Genomic DNA, 11,303 nt, shown 5'->3' on the forward strand with positions numbered 1-11,303 from the left:
GGGAGTGGTTTTTTTTTTTTTTTTTTTATTTTAGCTGATGCTGCATAAGCTTGCTTTCTTGCATCATATGCCTCTACTAATGCTAATGCTAAGATCTAACAACAATTGAGAAGATGGGGTAATTGAAGTTTAACATTGACAAATTTAAGGTAATGCACATGGGTGCCAGTAATCTGAGATCAACATACCAACTGTGTCATACTACACTCAGGGTAGTGGGAAAATTTAAAAGACAGTCAGATATAACATCCCTGATCAGCGTGGACTGATTGCTCCAGCTCCTAGAGTTTTGTCAATGATACACAGGAATTTGACCACTTTTTTTTTTTTTTACAATCACCACAATCAAGATTAACAAACATTTTTGCAACACAAACCTTTTCTATATTTTTATAAACAAAAAAAAATAAATAAATAAAAATTGTAAAGGAACAAATTCACCACACACATCATAATTTTGCCACATGTGGCAAATGGCAATAGGGTTGAGTACTGCGTACAGGTCTGGAAATCTTGTTTTTAGGAAGGATGTGGACCTGTTAGAACAGCAAGTAGTAGAAAAGAGAAATGAGATTAGTGAGAAGAACAAAAGAGTGTTCTTACCAGGAAGGCTTCAGTTCTGTAAACTGCAGCATCTGGAAAGTACCTACAGGGAGATCTGACTGAGGTGTTTAAGGCTTTGAATGGATTGAGTAAGCTTAATACTGATGGAATCCTTTCTCTTGCTCAGAGCAGGTCATGAGGTATTGTCAACGATATACAGGAATTTTGCTAGCAGGAAAAAGGAGGTGATTATCCCATTGTATAAGGCAATGGTCAGGCCATGCCTTGAGTACTGTGTACAGGTCTGGAGGCCTTATTTTAGGAAGGATGTAAAGTTGCTTGAGCATGTACAGAGAAGGGCAACAAGATTGGTGAGGGGAAGAAGGGGGTCCTCTTACCAAGAAAGGCTTTAATTTCTGCAAATTGCAGTGGCTGGAGACTAGGCACGTGCAAGGTAATCAGATTGAGATGCCTTGAATAGGTTTAGCATGCTGAATTCTGATGGGATTCTTCTGCTTGCTTAGATTACGAACCTGAGGTCATAAATTTAAATTGAGGAAAGACAGATGTAGAATAGATGTGCAGAAATTTACCTTTAGCCAGTGGGGGTGGTAAATTGCTGGAACAAACTTCCATCTGTCGTTGCGGAAGTTGGTAGTTTAAATAAATTCAAGGAGACAATGGACAAACTTTTAGAGGGAATTGTTGTGTGAAATTGTTTTTTTTTTTTTTTTTTTTTTTTGGCTGATTCTACATAGGCTCATATGCTTGCTTTCTTGCATCGCATGCCTCTATTACTGCTACTACTATCCACAGGAGGGCATAAATTCAAATTGAAGGAGGATGGCTGTAGGACAGATATGTGGAAGTTTGCCTTCAGTCAGCAAGTAGTTGATTTTGGAATAATCTTCAATTTTGTACTGTAGAAGTGCACTACAGTACAAAATTGTACTGTAGTACAATTTTGAAGAAATTCAAGAAAGAAGTAGACAAATTGTTTAAGAAGATCAACAGGTGACATCGAAGTGTTTTTTTTGGCTTATGCTGTATATGCTAGCTTTCTTGCATCATTTGTCACCACTAAATACTAAATCTCCTTTTTAAAACCATCCTTTATTTCATACTGCATATTTTGTAAGTTCTCAGCAATGTTGGACCCCTCTCTCTCTCTCTAATAAATTTAATTGTTTTAACACAGAGCTGTGTTAAAACAATTAAATTTAGTCAGGTCACCTATGTAAGAATGCCCTTTAACTCCTTTATTAAGTAAAACCATACATTACAAGCTCTTCATCCATGATGAAATGAAAAACACTGAAACTAACTCTTATCCTACTTACAGTCCTTTGTTTCTGCTGCATTGCTACTGTCTAATGTTGTAAATGGTAACCTAGTTGTCTTTATTTTGATCACATGTTCGGAATCCAACTAATCATATTGGATTAGTTAGGTATCCAACTAATCCAATGTGATTAGTTGGATACCTAACTGCTTGTCTCTCTACTCTTCTCCTGGAGTGAAGGTTGGAGAATAAAGCTAACATAGAAAGTTATTCCCCTGTTTCCAACTGATGTTACCCAATGGGCTGTGTTGAATTGCTTAGATTTAACCCTGGGGTTATATCTAAGCACCATGTAGCTAATAATAATCTTTTTAAATTTGCTGCTCCTCTTCTTTTTATGGTTGATGACCAGAATGTGAAAACTTTTGAGATGAAAAAAGGTGGTTTCCACATTGTCCTGATGATTGGTTCACTGCTGATTCCATCTCAAGGGCCCAAATAATATGGCCATCACTTCAGGCCTACAAAGATGGCAAATTTGCATCCCATCCTGGGAAGAAAACATCAAAGTAAGTAAGTGTGGGGGGGGACAGAGAAGAAACCAGGTATAACATTTCTCTGGACATCCTGAATCTCAGTGGTCTCTAGTGATTTGGCCCCACTCTGTGGCTGATGTAAAATTTTGTTTTGGGAGGAAACTCAGGATCAGAGCCATTCCTTAATAGAGTAAATTATTTTACTACTGCTTTTCCTTTTTTTCATTTTTATTGAATCTCTTTAGATAGAAGAGGAATACACACTGCTAAATACTAGCAGTGTGTATTTCCCTTGTGTGTGTGCTCATGGCCCAGCTCTCTCTAAAAGAAAAATGCAGGACAAGAGAAGGGCTCAACATCCCCTCTCTCTCACTCACCTAACAATGGCTTCTCCCAATATAACTCCATAAGCCCTATAGAAAACAGGCATCCATCCAATCACATTTCATCCTCCAGAATATCCAATTTAAAATAAAAAAAAAAAAAAGTGATCTCAAAGCAAAATAAATCTTTCTTGGATAACTTGGTAGCATTTAATTAATATTAAAAACTAAAATTAAAGATCATTAGCATTAACTGACCAAATTACTACTTAATTATGAAAAATTTTGTATCCCAAAAAACAAAAAAAAAAAAAAAAAACTATTCACATCACATTTTTATATTAAGAAAAATGAAAATTGAATATTTATTTTACTTACCATTTGCAGCCTTTCAAAAAATTCTCATTTAATTCAAAATCTATCCATGATCCAGTTATTTGAGAAGGAATACAGCTGAAATTGTACTGAGGGATCCACCTACTATCCACAATAATATCTTCATTATGGAAGGTCTCTTCAACTGCTTCTGTGGAGAATGTATTTTCTGTTATGCCATTTACACAAACTGGTGTCACTGTTGTTTGTTCATCTGTTTCACCATTAACAGTCCCATTTTCACAAATTATATTCCCATTTAAAAATGGCATATCCTCTCTTTCACTACATATACTGTTAGTTGTAATGCCTATTGTTGCCTTTTCTTCTATTATCCCAACCATTTGCTCATTTTCTTCACTTTCAGAATTATTTACAATTAATTCTTCACTGTTATCTACCATTAATTCTTCACTGTTATTTACCATTAATTCTTCACTGTTGTATACCATTCTGTTATCATTATTAATGGACTCAAAGTCGTTATTATCCATTGTATAACTCTATGTTTATTCTGGAGTTCACAAAAATTCATAGATAAACTCGAATAAGTAGCCCACAAGAAAAATTCTAAAAAAGAAAAAAAAAATTAATTAATTAATGTGGAATAAGTGAAAAATTTTCTGTGATTCAAAGAGATTATCAACATGACAGTAAAATTTGAGATGTTCGCGACTTATTCTAAGCTGATTTATTTATCTAGCATACCAGTTAAAGTTACTTATTTATTCTTTTCAATTCTTGAGAGGGTACAACTTAGCATATAACACATAGAAAAGCTTGGGTGAATTTTTGAAAAAATATGAAAATTTTAAGTATTCTTCAAGTATGGCAAAAGCATCCCCAGCTACATCATTAATTATTTTCTCATTGGAGAAGTACTGCTATAAGAAAAAATTCTATAAAAAAATTTAAGCTTAATAATACTGTTAATTTCCAATAGAGCTTTTTGTCAGACAGTTGAACTTCAAGCAGCTAGGGAAAAAAATTTAAAAAAATATATATATATAAATAATAAGCAAGTATATAAAGTTGTAGAGATAAGAGAAGTAAGTAAAAAGTAAGAAATAAGAAAGAAAAGAGAAGAGAAGAGAAAAGAGAATACTAACTATACGGGTTGTTGAGGCTGACAGTTTGGGGAAATTAAAAGGTTAGCTGGATAGTTACCTACGAGAGGAGGGAAATACATAGGTTGTCTATTTCCTTTTCGTTTATTATTTATTTATTTTATTTAAATTTTTTATTAATATTATTTTATTCTTTCTCTTTTTTTTTTTTTGGCTGGTGCAGCATAAGCCTTAGGCATCATTGCACCATGTGGCCATTGCTAATACTAATACTAAACAAGTAAAAGAAAAGATAATAGTAATATATAAGGAAATAAGTAAGTGAATAATGTTGTAGAGATAAGAGAAGTAAGTAAATAAGGGTTGTGGAGATAAGGGAACTAGATAAAAAATGGGAAAGATGAAAGAAAAGAGGAGAAAAAATAATAATAGTAATAATACATATATATGGAAATAAGTCAATATTATTATTATTATTGTTGCTCATATTATTTCTCCCTGATTGGGGGGGTTCCACTCTGTGACGGGTACTGCTACCAAGTACACAGGGTGGTTGTAGTGTCTGGTGCTACTGTTGGTCGAAGAACTCTATGACTATCCTACAGGTGTTCAGGATTGCGACTTTCTGGAGTTCCTTGTAGGTGTTCTCTGGGAGACCTATTGCTGCTAGGCTGCTATGTAGGGTCTTAGGCACCATACTGGTGGTTGACACGATGATCAGGATGGTCGTTACTTCTTGCATATGCCACATCTCCTTGACCTTATGTCTCAGGTTTGTGTACTTCCTAATTTTTTCTTCGTGGGTTTTCTGGACATTGCTAGCATTGGGCACCGCTATGTCAATCAGGTAGGTAGCCTTTTCCATCTTGTCCACAAGAGTTATGTCCAGCTGTTGTGTGGGATGGTCATATCCGTTATTATGGCACGGTCCAAGTACAGCTTGTGGGTTGGGGTCTCTAGTACTGCCTGGGGCTCATACTTGTAGTATGGTACACTTTCTTTGGTCAACTGATAGTTCTTCGCTAGCTTCTGATGTATTATCCTGGCTACATATACGAGCATGCTCAGTCTTGGTGATCACCTTGCATCCCCTGTGATGTGTTAGATCGTTTCTGAGGCCAGGTAACATCATCGACATGTGTCATTTGACATTCCGAGCTCCTTTGCAATATATTTTCTATAGTTTCTGGTGTGATTACCTGGTCTTGGATGGCCAGCATGTATCCTTCAGTCTCGGGGAGAGTGTCCCGCTTGTGAACCATGCATTGGAAGCAATGTTATCGATGTGATCTTGATAGAAGTCATTGTAGTGTCTGCATGGAGTGTCTTCTTTGCCCATCTTTCTAGCTTCGTTTCTTATGCCAACTGGGCAGGAGGGGGCTCCTCGCTTAGGTTGAGTGGGGTATAAAGGAAGGGGATGAATCTGATTGGTCCACTTGACATCGATGGTTCGACTGTTGATGATCCTGCTCAGATAGCAAACAAACTGAATGAGTATTTTCCATCTACATTCACACGTGAGGAATTATTAAGGTGTGAAAATGGCAGAAGGTTATCAAATTGTAGCAAGATACTTAATGATTTTGTAATAACTGAGAGCAAAGTGGAAGAGAAATTGTTGACGTTAAACGTAAGAAAAGCACCTGGGGTGGATGGGATCTATCCAGTTATATTAAAGGAGGCGGCAAAGCAACTAAGCAAACCCTTAGCCATAATTATGAGAGCATCCTTGGACTCAGGGGAGGTTCCCACAGACTGGAGATGTGCAAATGTATCCCCAATTCACAAAGGGGGAATGAAGGGTGACACGAGTAAATACAGACCAGTTAGTTTAACTTCTGTTCCGGGTAAAATAATGGAGTCACTGGTTAAAGATGCACTGCAGGATCATCTAGACAAGACTGCAGCAATAATTCAGACACAGCATGGGTTTGTTAAGGGAAAGTCTTGTCTGACAATTTGATAGGATATTATGACGTGGTTACAAAGGAACTGGATGCGAAAAATAATTTTGATATCATATATTTGGATTTCAGGAAAGCTTTTGACACTGTTGCGCATGGAAGACTATTGTACACATTGGAGCAGAATGGTATTAAGGGTAAGTTGCTACAATGGATAAAAGGATGGTTAAGTGCTAGAAGACAGAGGGTGGTAATCAATGGGTGCTGCTCTTCTTGGACTAATGTTATTAGTGGAGTCCCACAGGATTCGGTGTTGGGTCCACTGTTGTTTTGTATATTTATCAATGATATTGATGAAGTTATATCAGGCTTAATGTCGAAGTTTGCAGATGATACAAAGGTTGGCAGGGTTGTTAATGACAGTAATGGCAGTGTGCTACTGCAACAGGATCTAGATAATTTGGGCAGATGGGCTAAGAAGTGGCAACTGAAGTTTAACCTTGACAAATGCAAAGTACTACATATGGGTAGAAGTAACCCCAGAGAAACGTACCAACTGTGTGGTACTACACTTAAGGTGGTAGAAAATGAAAAAGACCTGGGAGTAATTGTGCAGGCAGATATGAAGTTTTCTGAGCAATGCAGACAGGCTGCCAGGGCAGGTCATGGGGTTTTGTCAATGGTATATAGGAATTTTGCTAGCAGGGAAAAGGAGGTGATTATCCCTCTGTATAAGGCAATGGTCAGGCCACGCCTTGAGTACTGCGTACAGGTCTGGAGGCCTCATTTTAGGAAGGATGTAGATTTGCTTCAGTGTGTACAGAGAAGGGCAACAAGATTGGTGAGGGGAATGAAGGGATCCTCTTACCAAGAGAGGCTTAAGTTCTGCAAATTGCAGTGGCTGGAGACTAGGCACCTGCGCGGTGATCTGATTGAGGTATATAAGGCCTTGAATGTGTTGAGCACGCTGAATTCTGATGGGATCCTTCCACTTGTTCAGATTACGAACCTAAGGGGTCATAAATTCAAATTAAGAAAGGACAGATGTAGAATAGATGTGCGGAAATTTTCCTTTAGCCAACGGGGGGCTAATTGCTGGAACAAACTTCTATCTGTCGTTGTGGAAGTTGATAGGTTGAATAAATTTAAGGAGGAACTGGACAGGCATTTGGAGGGAATGGTGTGATTTTTTTTTTTTTTTTTTTTTTGGCTGATGCTGCATAAGCTCATATATTTGCTTTCTTCCATCACATGCCACTACTACTACTACTATACCACTTATCTATCTTCCTTAATGCATGGTGGAGCGATGCTGTGTTGTTCTCGAAGTAATCTTTCAGGTTAACTACCACTGTTTTCTGTCAGGCTCCTTCCTCTCTCTTTCCGTGCTATTGTTAGTCTCTCCATTGCTTGACTTCAGTGTTGGCGGCTCTTGGTCATCATTGTCCTTATCTTTCATATCATATCCTCTAGCTTGGTGTTAGTCCAATCTATGACCCCAAAGGAGTATGTTAGTACTAGAGCTGCATAGGTGTTTATGGCTTTAACTGTGTTCCCTCCATTCAATTTTGTTTTCAGCAGGGTTCTGAGTCTCTGATGATATTTTTTAGTCAGGCACTTCTTGATTTCCTTGTGCTCTAACTGCTGAGCCTGCATCATCCCTAGGTATTTGTAGGTCTCTCCTTCTGTCATAGCTTCGATCTCTTTACCAGTCAGCAGCTGGTAGTTTTGGCCGACTAATTTTCCCTGGTGCAGTGCGTGGGTCTTTGCATTTGTCTAAACCAAATTCCATCCTGATGTCCTTGCTGAATTCTTCGGTGATCCGGAGTAGTTGTGGGAGTTGCTTCTCGGTTACGACGCAGAGCTTGATGTCATCCATGTACATCACATGGCAGAGGGTGTACAGGTTCTTTCTTCCTTCTTTGAGATTATATCCATACTTGCTGCCATTAAGCATGGTGGATAGTGGGTTGAGTGCTAGACAGAACCACAGTGGGCTCAGAGCATCTCCCTGAAAGTTTCCTCTTGTGATGGGGATTGGTCTAGTTGTGATGTTCTCGAGCTTAACAGTGGTACTCCATTTCGCCATTGTTGCTCCTAGGAAGTTTGTAACTATTGGATTGACTTTGTAGATCTTCAGGGTCTCTATAAGCCAGCTATGAGATACGGAATCGAAGGCCTTGCGGTAATCGATGTAGGCCATGTATAGATTACGGTGCTTCTTGTAGGCTTGCTCCATAACATTAGCATTAGCATTAGCAGAGGCATTTGATGCAAGAAAGCAAGCTTATGCAGCATCAGCCAAAAAAAAAAAAAAAAAAAAAAACCCACTTCAACTTCACCCCTCTGTTCGTTCAAAATACCTGTCCAGCTGAGCCTTAAACTTATTTAGGCTATCAACCTCCACCACAAGGGATGGCAGTCTGTTCCACCAACCAACCACCCGCTGGCTAAAGGCAAATTTCCGCACGTCTATCCTACATCTGTCCTTCCTCAATTTGAATTTATGCCCTCTCAGGTGATTTTTCTGAGCTAGAGGAAGAATCCCATCAGCATTGAGCATGCTTAAACCATTCAAGCCTTTATACACCTCTATCAGATCACCTCGCTGGTGCCTAGTCTCCAGACACTGTAATTTGCGAAACTTAAGCCTTTCTTTGTAAGAGCACCCCTTTGTTCCATTCATTAATCTTGTTGCCCTTCTCTGTACTCGTTCCAGCAGCTCTACATCCTTCTTGAAATGAGGCCTCCAGACCTGTATACAGTACTCTAGGTGTGGCCTGACCATTGCCTTATACAAGGGAATAATCACCTCCTTATCCCTGCTGGAAAAATTCCTGTATATCATTGACAATACTCCATGAGCTACTCTTGCAGCCCGTCTGCACTGCTCAGAGAACTTCACTGCCTGCACAACCACCCCCAAGTCCTTTCATTCTCTACCACTGTCAGTGTAGTACCACAGAGTTGATACGTTGCTCTGGGTTTGCTGTTTCCCATGTGTAGTACTTTACATTTGTCAATGTTAAACTTCATTTGCCACGTCTCAGCCCATCTGCTCAACCTTTCCAGATTCTGTTGCAGCAGCATAGTGTCAGTAGTGTCCTTGACAACCCTGCCAACCTTTGTATCGTCTGCAAACTTGGACATATTTATTTACTAAACTCCTAGCATTGGTGTACACGCAAGTATACCTGCACCTGTTTCTATTCTTAGCTACCCTAACACAACCCATGTATTTACTTGTACCGCAGTGGCTCCCAGCAGTCTCTGAAATATCATACATCTTGTTTTTCAGGGTTCTGCTCATTCTAATAGAAGCAGTGCAAGAATCTCTTCCACCTCTGCCAGTGGCTACTGTCAATCTATTGGTCTTTGTCTCCCCCCAAGCTAGCAGTTTTCCGACCCACCTAACACTGCCTCGATAGCATCAGCAAATATTCTTGCACCCTTTCTATTTAAGTGTATCCCATCTCTGTAGAAGCAATCTCTCCTGTTAACAAGTACAGTCCAGGCTGAAAAAAATTCTACCCCTTGAGCCTTGCACAATCTTTCCAGGGCCGAATTGATCGACAAGGCTCTCATCATATACTCCCTCCTATCGTGTCTGGGCAGAATTGCAGACACTTTCAAATTCAACCTTAATTCTCGGCTTTTGTTCAACAGTGACCTGTACTTGTTAAGTAATTCTGCCGATCCCCGATCCATCGATGCTGTGACCTCACCTTCCTGGATTCAGTGACGGCATGGCCATCTATAGAAGAGGAGAGAAGGTTAGACCATCTTTCTCTGATTTGTTTGCTGGAGGAGTAGGTGGTGGTGTTCTCTCGGAGTAGCTGCCTGGTGCGATGAAGTTCTTGTTTTATTACTGGAACCTGGTAGAGGAGCTGGATGGTAGGAGATGATGAAGAGATTAGTCATGAATAGTACATAAAACAAGAATTACACAAAGTTTCACCTGTTGCAGATCAACATGCAGATCTCTAAGCTGTAGCAGGTGAACTACAGAAAAACTCTGTCTGTCTAAGAAAAACACTGATCAAATAGCCCTAGAGAAGCCTTAACAATTCAAAGAGCCAAGCCCCCCCCCCACTCACACAGAACAACTGCAAGCCATGATGCAAGAACTAATATATTATTAACAATCATTTTAGTTGTAACTAAAATGAATTCTTTGTGTAATTCCAAGTGCCATTTTCATTACTGTCAACCAGGCATGGATATAGAACAATATCTTACTTACACAAACCTCACTGGTTCAACTAATATAATAATAACTGTGAATGCAAATGCTTAATCTGCACTCTAGTATAATGACTAGATAGACCATATTGGCCAAAAACTGGCCATAATAATAAGCACATCCATGGAGCTAGAGGAGGCTCCCATGGACTGGATATGTGCAAATGTATCCTCAATTCACAAAGGTGGACAAAGGGTGAAGTGAGTAATTACACACACCTGTAGGCTTGACTTCTGTTCTAGGGGAAATAATGGAGTACTGATTAAAGAAATAATGCAAGATGATGTAGACAAGAATGCAGTTATACGGCAGAAGCAACGTGGATTTGTTAAGGGGAAATCTTGTCGAACCAATCTGATTGGATACTATGACACAGTAACAAATGAACTGGATGCAAAAAATAATTTTGATACATAACTGCAAAAAAGATTCATAATACTGAACCACATTATTACACATTACATTCTCTGAGCAGTGCAGACAGGCTGCCAGAACAGCTCATGGTATTTTGTCAACGATATAGAGGGATAGGAAGTGATTATTCCTTTGTATGAGGCAATGGTTAGGCCACATCATAAATACTGTACACTGGTCTGGAAGCCTCGATTTAGAAAGGACACATAGAATTGGTGCAGAGAAGAGCAACAAGATTGGTAAGGGGGAACAAAAGGATGCTCTTATCAGTAAAAACTTCAGTTTTGCACATTGGAACATCTGGAGACTAGGCACCTGCAAAGAGATCTGATTGAGATGTTTAAGGCTTTGAATGGATTGAGTAAGCAAGCTCAATGCTGATGGAATCCTTTCTGTTACTCAGACTACACACACATGAGGGGTCATAAATTCAAACTGAGAACAGACGGTTGCATAATATATGTGCAGAAATTTGTCTTTAGCCAATGAGTGCTTGATTATTCAAGAAAGAAGTAGACAAACTATTGGAAGGGATGGATAGGAGAAATTAGTTATTATTTTTTTTTTGTTTTGGCTGATGCTGTATATGCACGCTTTTTTGCATCACCTGCTACAA

The 11,303-nt window shown here is 39.0% G+C and overlaps 1 protein-coding gene across 1 annotated transcript in view; it reads right to left on the bottom strand.

Moving 5' to 3' along the window:
• WDR79 (Telomerase Cajal body protein 1 homolog) overlaps positions 1–3,473 on the bottom strand; it is a 106,167-nt gene extending 102,694 nt beyond the window's left edge. The window contains exon 1 of the mRNA XM_090386329.1: positions 3,063–3,473. Coding sequence (XP_090242455.1) covers positions 3,063–3,463 — 401 coding nt within the window. The 5' untranslated portion in view covers positions 3,464–3,473. The remainder of the gene's footprint in view (positions 1–3,062) is intronic.
• Positions 3,474–11,303: the final 7,830 nt, after the last annotated feature.

This window comes from Mastigoproctus giganteus, chromosome 1 (assembly GCF_048544385.1).
Source record: "Mastigoproctus giganteus isolate SK-2022 chromosome 1, ASM4854438v1, whole genome shotgun sequence".
NCBI lineage: Eukaryota > Metazoa > Arthropoda > Arachnida > Uropygi > Thelyphonidae > Mastigoproctus > Mastigoproctus giganteus.